The sequence below is a fragment of the Brachypodium distachyon genome, chromosome 3 (assembly GCF_000005505.3).
Source record: "Brachypodium distachyon strain Bd21 chromosome 3, Brachypodium_distachyon_v3.0, whole genome shotgun sequence".
Taxonomy (NCBI): Eukaryota; Viridiplantae; Streptophyta; class Magnoliopsida; order Poales; family Poaceae; genus Brachypodium; species Brachypodium distachyon.
Window position 1 is genome coordinate 13,643,862 of NC_016133.3, and position 19,210 is coordinate 13,663,071.

The 19,210-nt window shown below is 46.5% G+C and overlaps 2 protein-coding genes across 3 annotated transcripts; both read right to left on the reverse strand.

Annotated features, from left to right (window-relative positions):
* Nucleotides 1–56: 56 nt before the first annotated feature.
* LOC100843786 (homeobox-leucine zipper protein ROC1) lies at nucleotides 57–5,723 on the reverse strand. 2 transcript variants are annotated; one of them, XM_003573355.4, is made up of 11 exons: nucleotides 5,102–5,723; nucleotides 4,000–4,319; nucleotides 3,789–3,906; nucleotides 3,014–3,688; nucleotides 2,782–2,883; nucleotides 2,464–2,664; nucleotides 2,156–2,330; nucleotides 1,684–1,955; nucleotides 1,478–1,573; nucleotides 900–1,333; nucleotides 57–516 (listed from the first exon to the last, which is right to left on the reverse strand). In XM_003573355.4, the coding sequence occupies exons 1-10, from the start codon at nucleotides 5,183–5,185 to the stop codon at nucleotides 938–940; spliced, it is 2,439 nt and encodes an 812-aa protein (XP_003573403.1). In that variant the 5' UTR covers nucleotides 5,186–5,723; the 3' UTR covers nucleotides 57–516; nucleotides 900–937. The 2 variants fall into 2 exon arrangements, with proteins under 2 accessions (XP_003573403.1, XP_010234329.1); XM_010236027.3 differs by having other exon boundaries at nucleotides 57–578.
* A 4,908-nt stretch (nucleotides 5,724–10,631) lies between these two features.
* Nucleotides 10,632–13,244, reverse strand: LOC104584030. The gene is made up of 5 exons (XM_010238126.1): nucleotides 12,216–13,244; nucleotides 11,614–11,924; nucleotides 11,430–11,521; nucleotides 10,796–11,268; nucleotides 10,632–10,688 (listed from the first exon to the last, which is right to left on the reverse strand). Exons 1-5 carry the CDS (start codon nucleotides 13,242–13,244, stop codon nucleotides 10,632–10,634), a joined length of 1,962 nt encoding a protein of 653 aa, XP_010236428.1.
* Between the last annotated feature and the right edge of the window lie 5,966 nt (nucleotides 13,245–19,210).

Consider the following 19,210-nt stretch of genomic DNA (forward strand, 5'->3'; position numbering starts at 1 on the left):
TGGAATTCAGCTGTTCATTCGATGATGTGTAACAATTGACTACTGAGGAACTAAAATTGCAGCAAGCAGAGCTGACATCTGAAACATAAATTATAAATCAACACTTACGAATCCAAAAAAGAGGCGCCAGATTTCTACTCTCAAACGACTACCAGCTAGCTAGGCTGGCACCTGAAGTCCAAACAACAGGAGTACACAACATACCACAAAGTACAGCTCAAATTTGAGACGAGAGGCTTAATTTATACCCCCTTGAACTGGAAAAATAAATAAATAGCACAGTCCTAACAAACAGATTTGAGGACACAACATGGTTGATTAACAGCAGCCTTTTACATGAAACTGAAGGTGGAAGGAAGTCAATGCCGAACCATCCCCCCTTGCATAGTGGTGACGCCTTGTTTCGTCGCGGCGATTTTTCTCGCGACTTGTGAGGTATGCGCACCACTTGGCAAGCAGAGCATGAGGTGCGTTCTTGACTCCTCGTTGATGAGATTCTCCAAAATCTTGCTGCTCCTGCACAGGGCAAGACAAACATCAACAAGGCGCTTCAACATTCGTGCAAAAAACTCAACATCCTGCACAGGGCCAGACAAACATCAACATCCTGCCTGTTAAATTATGTAAATACATTTTGTTCAAAGCACACACAACGCACAAAGAAGAAACTAGTAAGTAGTAGATAATCTTGCCTACTCCCTCTGTCCAACGAAAGATGTCTCAACTTTGATCAAATTTGAATGCATCTATACACTAAGTCATGTCTAGATACATTCAAATTTTGATAAATTTAAAACATTTTTTATTGGACGGAGGGAGTACTAAATTTTCAGAATCCATTTTCAAAAATCTCTTTTTCTTTGGCACTAAGATATATAGCGGGCATGTGATGTGTGTACCTTGCAAGCACATGATCTGAATTCTGAACTGAGGGCTGCTACTGCGGATTGCTGCTGCCGCCCCGGCAGACGGCGGCCTTGATGCGCTCGACGGTGCACGCAATGAGGCTATTGACAGTGGCGACGGAGCCCAGCGAGAGCTTGGCCGTCGGCACTGAGTCCACCAGTATCTGGAACGCGACCGTCAGTAGTGACCCGCCCTTCCCCGCCGCGACGCCGCCTTCTTCATTAATCCCCGACAGAGGCGCCGAGGGCCCGTCGGGCAAGATGGCGAACCCCGACGGCAGCAGCGCGACGTAGTCGGGGTCGCCACCGTTGAGCACGACGTTCATGGCCACGATGTCCACCGGGGCGTACACCACGTAGGAGGACCCCGACTCGTCCGTGCAGCTCTCCTGCAGGATCAGCATGTTGCTCTGGTTCGAGTTTGCACTCTGCATTTTTTCCATGCCCCAACCAAAACAGAAACAAGATCATGTTGTAGCCTTGTAGGTTAAAGGTGATCATAATCGCTTTTTACTGTTAATATCAAGCAATTGCAAGTCAGTTGTTGTATATTTTTTGGTGGAAAGAATTACATTGACACGGAGGAGCGAGACGCAGTTGCCGTGGTCGCGGCCGTTGGCGATGTGGGCCATTTCCTGGACGATCCCGCCGTTGGACAGAATGTCCCACTGCAAATTCAAAGAACTCGTCACGGAAATTTTTGAAGTGTCTTTGCTCAGCAACTATGCTTTTCCCTAGGGAGAAAAGAAGTAGAGTAGAGCTAGTCCGCGAAAGGTACCTCGCTGCGGGAGGTCTCGTCGCGGAGGAAGTCGAAGACGGTGTTGGGAGAGACGGGGAGCCAGAAGGAGGTGGCGGCGTTGAGGACGATCCCCGGGGGCCTGCCGGGGTCGTCGACGCTCTTTCTCGTCATGACGCGGACATCCTCGGCGCCGCTGCCGGAGAGCGTCGTCCACTGGTGCGCCACTGATGCTGTTACCCCGCCGCAGAAGCTCGCCACCATCCGCTCCGCCAGCTTCAGCATGCTCTTCCTCCCCTCCACGCTCGTGATCACTGCATGCCACAAACAAAGCCCAATTTCATTGACATTACGCTGTATTCTTGCCTATTTTATTGTTCAGCTAATCTCCTTTTTTGTGTGTAATTTTTTCGTAGTAGATTACAAGATAAATTCAGCAGGACACAGTTCAGAAATCTCTAAATGAGCCAATACTACTTGGGTTGGATACTTGGATTATGTGTGTGTTGCATACCACCGAGGTCGCCGTTGGGGATGCTGCTGGCCATGGCGCTGGCGAGGCGCTCGCACTGCCGGCCCAGAGTGCCGACCCACCGCTTGGCGCCGAAGGCGAGTCCGGAGTTCACCAATGGCTTGTAGATGTCGTGCACTGACCTGTCGTCAACCTCCACATGCTCCACCCAGGTCACCTACACGCACATAAGATCCAATTAAGTTCAAATTAAACATCTCTGACTGCTAACAACCAACACAACAGTTTTGCTGACAGTACATCGATCCAGAGATCAGTCAATTAAGGGTTAATAGGCACAAGAAATTAACCTTTGAGTAGCCGTTGGGAAGTTCCTGGATGAGGCAGCCGGAGGGCCGGCGCCGGCATTTCACGGCGGGGCTCGGGCGGAGGCTGTCCAGCGAGACGTCGACGACGGCCCATGACCCCTCGGGGTTGTGCTTGCAGTACCTCACGAAGTAGCTCTCCCGCGTTGGCACCAGCGGCGACGGCACCTGGAACTCCATCGACATCTGCACAAGAGTTTGAATTAAGCATACGTTTGATTTATGATTAAATTACTACAGAATTTGAACGAATTCCACTGAATTCAAAATTTAAATCCCAATTGCAGTACGAATAGTACGTACCACTTGCAGTGCGCCGTCGTAGTTCCCGGCGACGCCGGTGGACAGCACCTCGTGCGTCGATGCCCGCGACACGATGCTCGAGAACACCGTCGCAAATTGATTCTACAGCACACACACACAAAAAAAAGAGAGTAATTCAAACATGTCAGGATATTATTATAAAAAAATCATTCAAAAAAAATTTCTATCGAATTTCAGTTTGATGGATGAGATGAGGGAGGGAATTACGTACCACGTCCATGAGGATCTCGACGAGGCTGGCGTGGGTCATGATGACGACGTTGGCGCCGCGGGAGGCCTCGGGCTTGAGCCCATACTGCCTCGGCCCAAGGCCCCTGGCCCCATACACCCGGCCATACTCTTCCTCCTCCAGCGCCGCCTCCCCCGTAGCACTACTGCTCCACAGCGGCTCATCCACCCGCGCCATCTGGAGCAGCTCGTCCATGGCGGCCACAGCCAGCTCCACAATCAGCGGCTTATCAACATCCCCAAGCCCATGGCTCCTCATCAGATCACCTGCCCCGGCGCCGCCGCCGAACATGTCTCCGCCGCCGCCGTAGGCGCCGACGAGGTCGAGCGGGGAGCGGGCGGCGACGGCGGGGGAGAGGCCGTGGAAGGAGGCGGCCGAGGAGGAGAGGCCGGCCATGGGCATGGGGAAAGGCATGGGCTTTCCCGTGGCGGCGACGTGCTTGGCGGCGATGGCGGAGATCCGGTCGATCTCGTCGCGGAGGCGCGCGTTGTCGACGCGGAGGTGGTGCTCGTCGAAGGACATCTCGCCGAGGGCGGCGGGACCGCCGCAGCTGGGGCAGGAGGCGCTGCTCAGGGCTTCCTTGTACCGCATGTTCTCCGCCCGCAGCTTGTCGTTCTCCGCCCGCAGCTGCGAGTTCTCCTGCTTCTCGTGCTGGTTCTGCATATGTAGAATTTACCCAAATTCAGACGAAATTGAGCCAAATCCTAAATTTTGGGGAAATTACATTCATCAAAATTTTCTTGAATTGCTAGCTTGCCTTCATCTGGGTGCGCTTGTTCTGGAACCAGAACTTGACCTGCAGCGGCTCCAGCCCCAGCTCCCGGCTCAGCTCCTTGCGCTGCTTGTCGTCCGGATGAGGGCACTCCTTGAAGAACCTGCAGATCGATTCAAAAACATTTTTTTGCAAATTAATTCCAAAATTTTACATGAATTTTGTCAAGATATTTGAAATATTTGAATTTGCTTACGCTTCGAGCTCCTGGATCTGGTGCTGGGTGTGGCGGTGGTACCGCTTCTTCTTGCGGGGCCGCTGGTTGGGGTCCTGCTCTTCGCCTTCCCCCTCCTCGCCGCCTGAGCCACCGCCGCCGCCGGTTCCGTCGGCATCGGCGTCGGCGCCGTTGTTCTCGCTGCACGACTTGCTTTCGAGCTCGTCTGGCGCCGGCATGCCGTGGAGATTATGCATGTGGTTGACGACGGCACCCGGCGTCGACATGGTTGCCGGGATCTGTTCATAGAGCTGCTGCTGGATCAGCGCCTGTTGCAGATGGTGGCTGTCCAGCAAGTCGGCCTGCGAATTTATAGTTGGAGGGGGTGTAGAAATTAATTTCGGCAAGTTCTCATTACTGCACGAAAGAATATGAAGATATGCTCCGTAATTAATTCAGATATGGTTGCCTTAAATTACTTGTTTTTTTACATATATATTTGTACTGCCAGCACGAGAAATTAGCAAGAAGCATGAGGAAAAACGTCCAGCTATATGGAGAGTATGCATAATTAGCTAAGTATAAAAGGGATATTTTGTGTTACAAATGGAGGAGCATGATGCATGATGATGTACTGGGAAACAAGCAATTATAGCAAGATGACAACGAAATTTGTTACTAACAAGATTGGGCGAACAGTATACTGGAACACATCCACTTACATTTCCATGTTCAAATTAATGTAAAATATTTCACACAAACTCAACATTTCTCTCTCTTTTTTTCTCCGTTTAAAAAAAGTTTGATTCTACTCATATCACATTAAATGTCTAATTAATTCGTCATTCCCAGTGTGTCTCTCAGTTGCAGGCTTGATCGTCTCATATAATTAATTACATGCGTGGACGGCGATTAATCATCCGAAAGGGGATAACAAAGCACAATGAAGAGCAAGAACAACATGAACGCCAAGGACACACACCCAACAAACAGAAAAGCATTATAATTTTTTTGTAAAATGAAGGATTTTATTTCTCTTCCGGCTTCTTCTGCACAAATTAAAGCCGCAAGATGGAACAATCAACCCAAGAAACACAACCTCTTTAACGACCATTCGAAAGGATTTTCTCTTATATGCATATACCTGGCTGAGAGAAAGCGCGGACGGCGACCCGTACGCGACGCCGTTCCGGCCGATCATCGGCGGCAGACGCCTAGCCGGCGTCATGGACGACGACCGCCGTCGCCAACTTCTGTTTTCCTAGCTCCCAAACCCTACCTTGTTTTTTGACCTCTTAGCTACCTAGCTCGCCCATCAGACTGCAAGTCCAAAATTAAGCAGCTGCTGGCTAGCGTGCACGGCACGTAACAGCAGATCTAGGGCAAGCAGTTACAGCCAAGCCAAGAGCTCTGCAAGAAGCGGCAGATCGGCCGGGAGATCTAAGAAAGAAGAGGAGCTAAATATCTCTGACAAATAAATCTCTCGATCTCTGTCTGTTTGGCTATATGTAGCTAGCTCGCTGCAGCTAAGCTTCCTTCCTGCATGCGGCCGAGCGGCGATATCGCATGCAGAAAAGTTTTGCAGGGGCCGTGTGGTAGGATCAGGACGGCGAGCGATTTGGAGATCTCTGCGAGGAGCTAGAAGAAGAAGACGCCATGGGAGGGAGGACGGGAGGAAGAAAGGGGAACGGCGGATGGATGGATGTTGGGATCGATGGGGGGGGAGAGGAGTTATTGCAGCGGCAGTGAGTGTTGAGCCGATGCATCAAGAGCATTTATTGAGAGAGGGTGCGGCGTTATTGCTCGTCACAGAGCTGGACGGAAGGACAGAGAAGACGGACACGCAGTAGAGTGACATTTCGTACTGGTACAAGAAACGTATGCGGTGAAAATAGTTACGAGTACAATTATATAAATCTTTCCGACTCATAATATTACATGTACCAACACTATTTAGACATAGATGCATTTATATTTGGGAAAATTTTAAACAATTAATATGCATGCATATATACTCCCTCCGTTCCAATACACAACTCATATAGATTTGTGCACTTGGATCAAGACAACTCTCGTTTCTGACTGACCACTCGTATTGGATTAATAAAAAATTGATATGACTAGTTATTGGCCGGATGTGGGTACCAAGAGAAAAATGAGGTGTGTTTTAGAACAAATGAGAAAAATATATGTGAGTTGTGTTTTAGAATGTAGGGAGTATGCTCTTGAATGTGTGTCTAATTTTAGTTTTTTATTGTTAACTTATCTGTATTGACCGCCCGCTGTCTGTCTGCTGGTACACGCGCGGGAGTTATACGTACGTACTTGGGGCATATTCAACGATTTGAACGATAGATTGCGACAAAGGTTGGCCATGTCATCTACTTGCTTCAATGTAGTACTAGCGTATATGCAAGTTGACCAATACGAGACGAGGGAATATAAATGTTTGCTCTAGCTCGTTTCACCTTCAAACTTTGTGTACTCCATCCGTCCAACAAAAGATGTCTCAAGTTTGTTAAAATTTGAATAAATCTAGACATGACTTAGTGTATAGATGCATTCAAATTTAGTCAAAGTTAAGACATCCTTTGTTGGATGGAGAAAATATGTTTTTTGTTGGTTAATCTACATACAACTTTACTCTTTCTCTACTCATTTATTATCTGCCACACCACCAAAATTAACAACATATGGAGTATATGGAAAATTTACCAGCAACTATATTACAACTATTAGAGATGCATTACCTGCCACTGTCATGCGACCTACTGTGCCCTACAAACGGGGGAGTTATAGTGATTTTTACCAAATATAAATGGAGTATATGGAAAATTTACCAAATATGAAGTGTCTTCAGAAAAAGTCGCTACACATTTGTGTTATAGTGATTTTTATTGGATCTAGAGCTAACCATTCCTACATATATTCTCTTTCTGCATGATGTAACAGCAAATTTTTCAACTTAAACCACCTCTCACACCCCTCTTAGGCTCTCACCATCAATGGCTTCTTCCAAGCTCAGCTCTCATCGACCTTTGCAATTGATGCTAGCCCTTCAATCTTGGGTCCAAAGCTTAAGTACTAGTGTCTGTATCTTACTCTGCATGTTTTATGATTAGCTTAATCTAAATAAGCAAGGACAAGGATTTTAGTGACTTTTTTCGTTTTGGCAAATTTCAAAAATTATGCTCTGTTCATTCAAGAAATATACATCAATAGGATATAGAGACAAAACATTGAAATTCGACCGGTGTATAGAAGACTATTGCAAATCTTTACTCCTATGAAAATATCAAATGGTGTCGGCGATCCGTCCTCCTCTAGGCAACCCCTTGTTGGATCTAGCACAAACAATTGGGATGCAAACAAATATCATTGGTCGATCGATCTGGCACAAAAGATATTATGTATGATCATTTGAGACATCTCACATAGTATTTTTAATCCATAGCAATGCACGGTTATTGGCGTGTTGTGCTAGTGAAATGAAAAATGGTAAATTTAAATAGTAAACAAAACAATTAGGGATATTTGATACCGGGATATATATTCATTCAATAGATGTCTACTAATTCTTCTTCTGCTTCTAGTAAATCAACGGGGATCTTTCACATTCCTTCAGAGAAATTGAACAAACCAGATAAGCTGCCTCCAACTATTTCATCGATATAAATCATTTTTTGTAATATACTAGCTAGAGACACAAATAAAATATGATGTAATCCAAAGGTCATGTACCACGCCGCCACCAATTGAGTCTTTACAGTAGTAAGGATATTGAGTTCAGTGCCATCCATCTTCTTTCGAAACCTGAGTTCAGTGCGATCGATCTGAAGTGAATCCAAAATCTCCTGTTTGTTAAGCTTGTGGCCTACCAACCAGTTTCATCCATCTGTCCAAACTAAGAGGCTAAACATTACTCTTCGAAGAGTACTTGATTACACTTCAATTGGTAGCTAGAGCGCTTCCTTTAATCTCGAACTATGCCGATATAAGTTTACGATACATTCTCTATGCTTTTCCTTCTTTAACTTAATTTGTGGCAGCATTATATATAAGAGTACGACATGCATGCGCATGTGTTGAAACATGAGGTACCAATTTTTTATTTAATGCCAGAGCAACCTATAGGTAGTATTAATTCCAGCATCAGAGATGCTCCCAACTCAAAGATCACGTTTGACCATCAGTTTTGGTGGGTGGCAATATTTATGAACTTTAGGTCGCCACAGATTTCAACTTCACTAAAATCCAAAACTTGCGGCTTCTTACCTTAATCTCGTAATAATTTTCCTCTTTAAACGTCGTATTAATTAATTTTGAAGTTGCTACCACACATTTCTGTAACTATAGTATTTCCCCTCAAACGTAGTACGCCTATATATGTACCACGAGGTGCATTATCCGTCAATTTGACACAGTTTGGATGATTTTACTAGGTAGGAGCAGTACGGTTTAAGTACTATTATATATCATTAATTTCTCATGAATGCATTCAAGAAAATACGGACATCTATAGGATTTGTATGCTAGCTTCAGTTGCATGCAGTTGGAAAACATCCCGTACGTCTGGTTCAAAAGTTGTCAATGTGCAATGTAACTAGAAAATATGGATGTCACAACGAGGCATAGAAGGACAAAAATACCTTTCTAAAACGACAATTAATACACATTATTCTCCCACTCTTTCTGCTTTAGAATTTATTTATGTCCTTTGAGGGGTGTTTTCATCTGTGACAAAGGTCATAGGACTCTCCTAACACTCCAAGATGGACCATAGATATCATAGCCCTGCCATATATACAAATTAGATCCAACATGACCTCAAAACTAAAGAAAAGAGACTCAGTAGCAAGAATGCTATTCCCAATGAATGAAAGCTCTCTGTTCCTGCAAAAAAGAAGAAAAAAGAAAAAGAGAGAATTATAGACACGACTCTTGTAAAAATGACGCTAGCTTTACGTAAAATCTGATCCTTTTTTTGGATTAAGGAGCATACTTGCCCCCAATTTCAGCAATGAAATCAAAACTCTACAAGGTCAAGGTTCCGAAGTTCAAATGCAGTTCAACACACAAAGAAACGAGACGAAAACCAAACCAGTCTACAACTACTCCCTCCGATCCGGTATGTAAGGCCTACGCGGAATCTTACATAGGCAGTACATGCTGCCCTTCCACCAACACAGGCGAAAGCGAAACAAAACAAAACAAATTTCTCCGAACAGTCTCAAGGTCCATTGGTCAGGCGCTGGTTACGCTGACCCCAGCCAAAACTCTTCGACATAACTTCAGACGCCACCATGAAGAAGCTAAGCCTCGAGCTGCATCTTCTCCTTAACTCCCTGCTTCTGAACTCTGAAGCCCCACCCAGTAATTATCCAAAATATCAAAATGAAAAAACTAGATTAGATGGGTCACTAGGGAAAATACATTGAAAACAGGTTAAATTCCTAGCTTTCCAAATTGACCAACAAAGAGCAGACACACCAATTTCCATAAGCCTACGATTTTTGCCAGGGAACTGCAAAATCCAATCAGTCATTTGTTTCATAGACGTGAAATCTGATCTGACACCCTAAAATATGGTAGAATGACCCTACAACTTATTAAATAAAATGCCGTAAGATAGACCAAAAAATAAGAAACACTAGCCATATACCATACAATTAATAATAAGAAACAACATTATGATACAACCAAATTGGAGGTTGCCTTAAAACCATCACGGTTTCTTTCGAATTCGTCTGGGTTCGAAATTCTGTGCCATGATTCCAAATTTATGTTCTCTTCTCCATCGAGGTTTTTAAAATGTTTGCAACCAATTAGTCGTTCTAAAATTCTAGGTGTTGCATCTTTTGTTTTTTTTGCGAGGAAGAGAAATTTTATTAATGTGGGTCAAAATACAGTCATAAAATACATCGTCCATAATTTCAGGTGGTACACTACCAAACCAGCTAGTATCACGCCCTGCCACTCGCGCCATGTTTGCCAGGATATGGCTCACTCTATTTTGGGATCTCCTAATCCAATCCACTGGAGTGGGTTGCGTAGCCACGAGTCGCTGGATAGCATCAATTCTGCCTGCACAGATCGAGCGATCTTCGTCGACATCCTTTAGGCGGTTTGCCGCCTCTGCACAGTCCGTCTCCAAAGAGAAACCCAATTCAGTGCATTGCAAAGCAACATTTAGTCCAAACTCACAAGCAGCAAGCTCTGCTTCGAAGGCATCGACACTGAACTGGACCGGCCGGCAAGCGGCTGCTACGACATGGCCAGAAGCGTCCCGTAAAACCGCTCCAGCACCCGCGCTTCTGCTATGGACGCAGAAGGAGCCGTCCACGTTCAGTTTGAGCATGTACCTCTCTGCCGGTTTCCATTTCAAGCTGTCAATTTGGACCGGCCTCTGCTGCAGCTTTGCGGCGTTGATCTTTGCCGAGTAGCTGACTGATTGCTTTCTTTTTGCCGGATCGCTATCCGGCCATTGTTTGACGAGCAGGAGAGAGTCCACATAGCCAACAAGGAATCTGCTAGAGGCTTCAATGGGGATTGCCGGCTTGTCGTGCGTGAGTTCATTATGGACGTGCCAAGCACGCCAAAGCAACATGAGAATCATGGTGATTTGGATCTCATTTTTGTTGTAAAGGAGTAAAAAATCCATTCCGGCCCGGTATTCACAATTTCATCTTCCCGGGGAAGGTCCCAGTGAGCTCGCATCGCCTGCCAGAGCCCTCTCGCAAGTGGACATTTAATCAGAGCATGGAAAGAGTCCCTCCTTTTCCGTTCCGCAAATAGGGCAGATGTCCAAGACTTCGATATTCCGACGTTTCAGGTTTACCTTGGTGGCCAAAGCGTTCCGGCTCAGCTTCCAGGCAAAAACATTCACCTTCTTTGGAACTATGTCTTTCCAGAGCAGAGCCCATTTTGGGCTGGATCCATCAGGCCTAGCGCTGGACTCCCCCAGTCCGAGTTCTTGTTCTTTCTCAAATAGGCCCAGGAAGTATGCCGATCTAACATTGAACACGCCTTTTTTGTCGGGGGCCCAAGCCACGAAATCTTCCACCTCGTCGGGGTAGAGCTTAATCTTCCTAATTTCCTCAATGTCAATTGGCAGGAAATACGTGTCAAGTAGCTGAACATTCCAGTTTTCATCTGGGCCAATAAAATCAGATACCTTGTTAATCTGCATGTCCCTGAATCCCAACCCCCCTCTAGTCTTTGGTCGCAGCATGCTGTCCCATGCAACCCAATGGGTTTTACGACGACCGTTCTCAGCACCCCACCAAAAGTTCCTGATCAAAACCGTCAGATCTTCACAGAGTCCAGTAGAGAGTTTAAACACACCCATCACATAGGTCGGGAGGGACTGAGCGACAGCTTTTATCAAAACTTCCTTTCCCCCCTGCGACAGATGGTTCTCACCCCCATTGCATCAGTCTTTTAGATAATTTTTCTTGTAGACTGAAATTTGCCTTTCCTCATCCTTCCTTCCAGCGTAGGAAGTCCAAGGTACTTGGCCTCAAACCCATCCGCCTGGACCTGGAGAATAATTTTGATCTCATTCCTGACCACACCATCACAAGACTGACTGAATAACAAGGAACATTTGGTAGGATTAATTAGTTGCCCCGTGCTGCTAGCATAACTTTGAATCACTTGCTTGCTTCGTTCGAGTCAGCCTTGAAGAACAGGAGTGTGTCATCAGCGAATAGTAGGTGAGAAACACCCGGGCTCCTTCTACAGATGTGTATTGGGGAAATGCGGTTGAGTTGGGCCTCCTTCTGTAGGAGGGCCGACAGGCCATCGGCCACAAAGAGGAACAGGAGCGGGGATAACGGGTCTCCTTGCCTCAACCCCCTTGTGGGGGAAAAGGACTCCAACAGGTTGCCGTTCAGCTTGATAGAATACCTGACCGACGTAACACAAGCCATGATCCAACTAATCCATTGGGTAGCAAAGCCAAGCTTCTGCATGGTGCATTTCAGGAAAGTCCAATCAACTCTATCGTAGGCCTTTGAGAGGTCCAGTTTATACGCACATAAGTGGGATCCTTGTGACTTACTGTGTTCAATGTAGTGGAAACATTCAAAAGCCACTAGTGCGTTGTCCGTAATCATACGGCCTGGGATAAATGCGCTTTGGTTATCCGAGATAATATCCCCTAGCATTGGCCGAAGTCTGTTCACCAAACATTTCGCGATTATTTTGTATAAGACCGTGCAGAGGCTTATTGGTCTATATTCCTTCATAGAGCTTGCCTGGGCCGATTTTGGGATGAGGACGATAGAGGTGTCATTCATACCCGCTAGCATTCTTCCAGTGGCAAAGAATCTTTGGACTTCCGCGACGATGTCATCCTTGAGGGTATCCCAGTTTCTCTGATAGAACCTCGCCGGGAAACCGTCTGGCCCGGGAGCCTTAATGGGCCCAATCTGGAAGAGAGCGTTCGAGATCTCCTGTACAGAGAAATCCTTGCAAAGCTCAGTGTTCATATGTTCTGTGATCTTGGGGCTGAAGAGGTCGCTGACAAGTCGGTGGTTTAGGCCAGGGTCATGGGTGAAAATGTCTTTGAAGTAGTCAGTGGCAAGTTTCTCTAATTCAGGTGGCTCCATTTTCCAGTTCCCGTTCGAATCTTTCAGCTTTGTGATTTTGTTCTTTTTTGCCCTCCACACAGCCTTGCTATGGAAGAAACATGTATTCCTGTCCCCTGCCTTGAGCCAGTTTATTCTCGAGCGTTGCATCCACAGCAGCTCCTCCTGGTACAGCAGCTCATTAATGCTGTCGTTTATCTTCCTAATTTCGCGCGCGTCCGCGCCGTTCCCCAGCAGTTCCTTTAACTTTCCTCTGGCTTTCTCAAGTTCTCTAATGACGTTGCCGAATTTTTCCTTCCCCCAGCCGTACAAAGCTTCCATAACCTTGTTCAGCTGAGCCATGATGTCCATGTCGTCACCCGATTGCCCATCCCAGGCATTGGCTATTATTTTTGTATGCTCACTCGATCTTTCCCAGAGCAGCTCATATTGTCTGTTCCCTTTTCTCGTTACCTGCTGGACAGTCGGGAGGAGATCAACGAGGAGAGGGGAGTGGTCAGAGCAAGGTGATACAAGGTGGGTGACTCTTGCTTGGTTGAACAGGTCTCTCCAGTTGCTATCGACCACCAGTCTATCAAGCCTAACTCGGACGTTCTTTCGCCCGCTGTTGTTGTTGTTGTTGTAGGTGTAAGGGAGCCCTTCAAAACCGATATTGTGCAGGTCACAGATGCTAAGCACTTCTCTGAAGGCGCGCATTTGGCTTTCCGGTCTGGGAGTAACCGACATGTGTTCTCCTGCTAGAGTGCTTCGTTGAAATCGCCCATGACAAGCCAAGGCAGATCAGAACCACTTTTCAGATTACTCAGGGTATTCCACATGATGTATCTATTTTCCACTCGCGGCTCCCTATAGATGCAAGTCAGCCGCCATTGCGGTTCGTCCCTGGACAAGCGCACATACACATCATGTAGTTTTTAAGCATACTTATAACATCGATGGACAGACTCTCACTCCAAAACAAAGCTAGGCCCCCACTTGTGCCCTCACTATCCACACCGGCGAATCCGGTGAGACCTAAATGGTTACAAAGACGTCTTTCACTCTATCTTTATTCTGTCTTGTCTCGCAGAGGAAGATCAACTGAAGCTGAAACTTTGGAGAAATTGATGAGCTCCTGAACTGTCGAGTGACCCCCTGAACCTCAACAGTTCCAGCTGAGCCAATTCATGGCTCCTGACGGAACCCTCCTGGTTCCATCAGGTCACCGGCAGCCCCAAGGCCGGTCGCTTCCGAGTCCACCTCAACGCTTCCTGTTGTAGCCCCTCCGCCAGTTTTGGTTTTCTTTGCCTCTGGACCGTCATCTTCACCTGTCTTTAGCTGCGTCGTGTCATGGTGGTCTTCAGTTTGCTGCAAACCGCTGCGCTTGCCCAGAAGGACGCTCTGGGCCTTGGTGAAGGCCGCCGCCATATGGAGCGCTTCGCCTTCTCTGATCTCCTTCTGGATGTTGCTGTCAGGAGGGAAGCAGGCCCTCAAGGGGGCAATATGCAGCACATCAGTCTGCCCTTTTGCACGATCTTGCCCCTTGTATCTCCTGTACCATCTAGCTTTCGTCTTTGCTCCCGGTCCAGGCGGAGTTACCTGGATGCTGCTTTGGCCCAGAGAGCTGTTGCCATCTTCCCTGTGGCCCTGCATCTTCAGGTTGTTTACTGCCTCAGCGACGCGGTCGATGTCTTCGGCTGCAGCTGTGACAATGCGTTCCTCGTCTGATGGGTCTTGGGCACTCGCGTCATGGTTGGTGTAGATCCGTCTAGCCGGCTGGATTGGACCATATCTTGGGTTCTTCATACTGCTAGACATCGCGTCGAAGTCGATGTGTCGGCGGAGGCTTCTCTGTTCAGCTGGGATGTAGAAGCTCATGTGCTCCACATGCCTGTAAGGGGATGCCTTCTGCTTCAGGCAGTATCTGATAAGCTTCTCCTCTTCCGGACGCAGGCAGTCCCTAAATCTATGCCCAATGAGGCCACAAGAAAAATAGAAAAAAGGAACTCTCTTGTACTTTACAGGGCACTCTTTGACTTTCTTTTTGACTACACCATCTATCATTACATGACCCTCAATCTCAACATGCCTTTGCAGAGGCCTACTAACATCATGCTCAATTCTAACTCTAAGGAAATCATCCCAAACTCTGCCCTTGTTATCAGCATTCACCATTCGGACCCTTCCCAGCCTTGAGCCCAGCTCAACAACGGTGTTTTCATTCATGAGAGACAGAGGAACTTCATAGATGCGAGCCCACATCGGCATAATATTGATATTTACCTCGCTGACTGCAGAGATGCCGTCGTAAGGAGCCACCATCAGCGCCTCGCCCTGGTGCAGCCAGGGCCCTCCGGCAAGGATGTGGTGGTAGTCTCCTTCGTGGTCCAGCTCGATGACGAAGCGCTTGTCGGCGAAGCTTTTCTGCGTCATGCCGCCCCTGAGTTGCCGATTCCTCCTCATGGTCTGGAACACAAGGCCGGCATTGCAAACATCGGGGGAGAGCCACTTCCCCCCGATCACCCACCTGGTACTCATCTCCTTCAGGTCATCAAAGTTCACGACGAAAGGCACATTGTCAGCTTCTATGTGCATGTTCAACAGTGCCCTGTCGACCTCGCCAGCACCAGCGATGAGGGCGTCGACACGCTCACCCTGCTGGTCTGCCCCTGCTCGGCCACCTCCTTTCCCGGCCTCCGACGGAACTCGGAGAAGGGAGGAGCTGGGCTTGTAGGTGCTTCCTTGTTCTGGTCAACGGCGCGGTTTCCCTTCCCATTCGGCGCCATCTTAGCTGTGCTGGTGTGCGTGAGGATGCGGTTGAAGCTCTGGTACCCAGTCATGGTGCCGGGCCTCTGCTTTATACCCATGTCAGGATCACCGCAGAGACATCTCCTCCGGTGATCTGCCCCGCGATCTCGCCAGTAAACACCCCCCCAGCAGGGCACGAGATTTGTGAGGTCGGAGTTCGCCTGGTAATTTCTTTGGTCATCCATACTCTCCGCGATCTGCCGTATCTGCTCCCCTGACTGCTCAAGATCTCCATTCCTGTCTGACCCCTGCGCGGGCGTAAATGCCGTCCCGCCAATCCCCCTGTAATCCAGCGATGTTCGGGTCTCTGCTCGCCTTCTCTCCAGGCACCTACTGTCATGAGCCCCCCTGGCTCTTCTTCTGTCCCTTTCATGCCTCAATCTGCCCCGTCTCTGTGCATCTCTACCCCAACTCTGCACTGGATCATCCCTCGCCGCTCTGGCCTCCCCCCCTTCCGGCTGTATCGCTGTCATCACACAGACCACCGCGCAACTCTGCACTGCCACATTCTTTCCCCTCCCATCCGTTACACCGACTGCTGAGATCTGCACCACTGACCCCGGAGCTTGGCTCCCTGTCTCTATCATATCGGTTACACACATCGGGGCTTGGCCCCTACACTCAACCGCGGCGACATCACCGCGTGCGGTGCCCAAACGGCCATCACCGGAACTGGGGTAGGAGGTGATAGTTACCTTTGGAGCGTGCTTGCGTGCGTCCAAGCCTCTACGAACCAGGTCCTCCATGCATGCGCGCATCTCGATCACGAGCGGGTGGCCGTCGCCGTTGCCGCCCGCTACCCGCCGTGACGCACCCACGGGCCAGGCGCCCGCCTTGACCGCCCCAGAGACGATCCTTCGCAGGGCAGTCCGGAGATCCGCCCCCAGGAGATCTTCTCCCGCCACCTGAGTGCGCATGCCGCCAGCGCCGTCTCCCTCCTCTTCCTCGACACCTAATCGCCGCCAAACCTTATATCCAGGGGCCATGCTCGAGGAGCGGCCAAATCCCTCATCCCCGCGCTCGGATCTAGCCTCGGGGGGCGTAGATCCGGGCAGATCTCGGCAAATCGCCCGCGGCGTCGCCATTCCCTCCTTGCCCTCTTAAAAAATAGCGAGAGTGTAACTCAATGTTGCATCTTTTGGATGGTCATGAAAGTGAGACGTGGCCCCTGCCTTGTTCGCTCAACAAGAACAAGGCATCTAGGCTTCTGGTTTTCATGAGGTGAACGCATAAATGCTGCCCGGCCCATGCATGCCAACTAGCACCTCCAATCCTGAATTATTTGGCAAGTCCTTTTCCATTGTTGATAGTAGAGTAGGGAAAACATGTACATGTGGCTCTGTATTCCCCTCCTGTCACGTCCCCACCAATACGGATTATTATCGACGCCAATGATGCATTGATGCATACATATATAACCTCTCTGTGCATGCAGGTACATATATATGTATATTTCCCATATACTTTATATACTAACAAAATATACCGAAGATGTGTTGTGAAATCTTTGAGATATACAGTAATTAACTACTACCTCTATTCCTATATGTAAGACGTTTTGATAGGAACAAAGGAAGTACATTCGTCTTCCTCGAAAAAAAAGGAAGTATATTCTAATTATAATACTAGTATATACTAATTGGAATTGGTGCTAACTACGATATGCCTTCATTTTCGGAAAAAATGCCATTTAACATCACAAAAATGAGATAAGTAATGCATATTTTAAATTTTTGGTTGATTTTATCTATCAGAAAGAACATATCTCAAACATTACCAGTGTCCTCTGTCTTCCTCGCTGCTCCGTGGCCTTTCATGCCTCATTCCTCTGTCTTCTTAAAGGTAAACATAACCAGTATTTACGAATTATGTTGAATGTAGCTAGTAAAAACAGAAAGCGTTACTTTGAAAGAGTAACATGCATCAGATGCCCTCGAACTATTCTGGTGTCTCACTTAGGTCCTGAAACTTAGAAATCCTCATCTAGGTCCATAAAGTATACATAGTAATCATCCAGGTTCAAATTAGCACAAAGTAGTTCATGAATCAGTTGATTTGGAGCGTACTTCAACGACCTGACGGTTTTCCCAGTTTCAAGATATATATACTTGAGACACCTGAAATAGTTTGAGGGTTTTTAGTGCACTTTACTTGATCTACTAATTATATTTACATTAAAAATAGTAACGATCTTTAGGTTGAGGCTATTAATTTGCTTCAATTTTATACCCAACTTAAAAAATAATCTAATTCACATTACATCACCAGGCAATGACAATTCATTTTCGTTAGAAAAAATTTGCCCATCGATCTTTGAGCCACTCAAGTCATCATCACTAATTAATGCTGCATTGACAATGTTTTATTATTCTTTTACGAGCATTAACAATGATACTGACCCTGCGTGGATCTAATTAAGGGCTTGTTTGGTTTATGTCCCAGAAAACTAAACACACCGCAAATCTCTGAAATGCAACCTAGCTAGCTTATTCCCTCTTTTAAGCTTTTGCAACGGTTTTTTTATTTCAAAATATATAGAGGTAAACTATTGTATTATTAATTAAGAAGAAGTTTCAGTGTCCAGTTAATTAATTAGAAAAAATCAGGCGAAGACACCACTGGCCAACCTGGCTATCCATGCACACTCCACACATACCACCGAGAAAGAGGACTGTTGCCGAAGTTGCCGATAAGCATCGTCATCATCACACATCACCGGCCAACAAAGCTCCTGCCGCCACAGCCACACAAAACCCACGTCGGCCTATGCCAATTAGCTGGTTAAAAGTTCTAGAAGAACGATTTGATTATAATGACTGGAAATGGCAAATATGCTCCTAATTAACTACATTCCACAAAAGCTTTAAGAAAGAAAAAGGAAAAGAAAAACTAGACCCCACAAAACAACAGGCTTTTATAGAGAGAAAAAAAACATCATTACACAATAACTTTTATGGACAGGCCTCTACGACAACTTATGTCTCGTGTACGATAATGGTCATCATAGACGGGTACATGATGCACTCTTTAAGTTACTCATGCATTCCAATTTTCACTTTCGGAAATATTTTTGTTACTGATGAAGTTTCTGTCAATTTGATTTTCAGTTTGGTCAACTGACCAGATATCAGCTTGAATTTGACACAAACAAACCAAAGTTTGAGAAAAAATCAGTAATACATTCAAATATATTTGATTTTGGGCTCGAATTCAAGTGCGGAAAAAATATTTAACCAAGCGGCAAGTGTTATAAAATTTGTAGTGAAATTTAAATTGAGAATAACCACTACCCGCCCGCTCCATAATTAATTAACTTGTCTTGTGCATATGCAACTTCCTATATACAGTAACATGACTACAATTTTATAGGTGGTGATAGGGAAAGAGCACTAAATGACAGTCTTTAAAGAACTTCAGATGAAAAGCAGACGTGACTATCGATTTGACTAGCTTGGAGGAAGTAGGGATTAGTATTTATAAGGATTAGATCCATAAATGTTTGTTCAGTCAGAAACAACAGTTCGATCCATTTTAGGTCTTCTTGTGTTAATTAATCAAGAAACAATAGTAACCCTTAAATGCCAACTAACACTGTTGTCATAAACATACTATAGGCTTTATTGTCTCATGCTTTGGAGAGTAAAGGTCATATACTGCAATTAAATTTGCAGGCCACATGTACAATTAATAGGCTGTCTTCACATAGTATTCAAGAGGCAATCACAAGTATTTGTCTGTATCTTTGTTTTCAGAACAATTTAGTTACTTACTTTTTGTTACAAATGTTTCCACTAGAGTGTCCCTTCTCTTTATTGCCACTTTGTACCTCCCTCAGACTTGTTAAAGGATGTCAGCCTAGACATATGTAGAGGCGT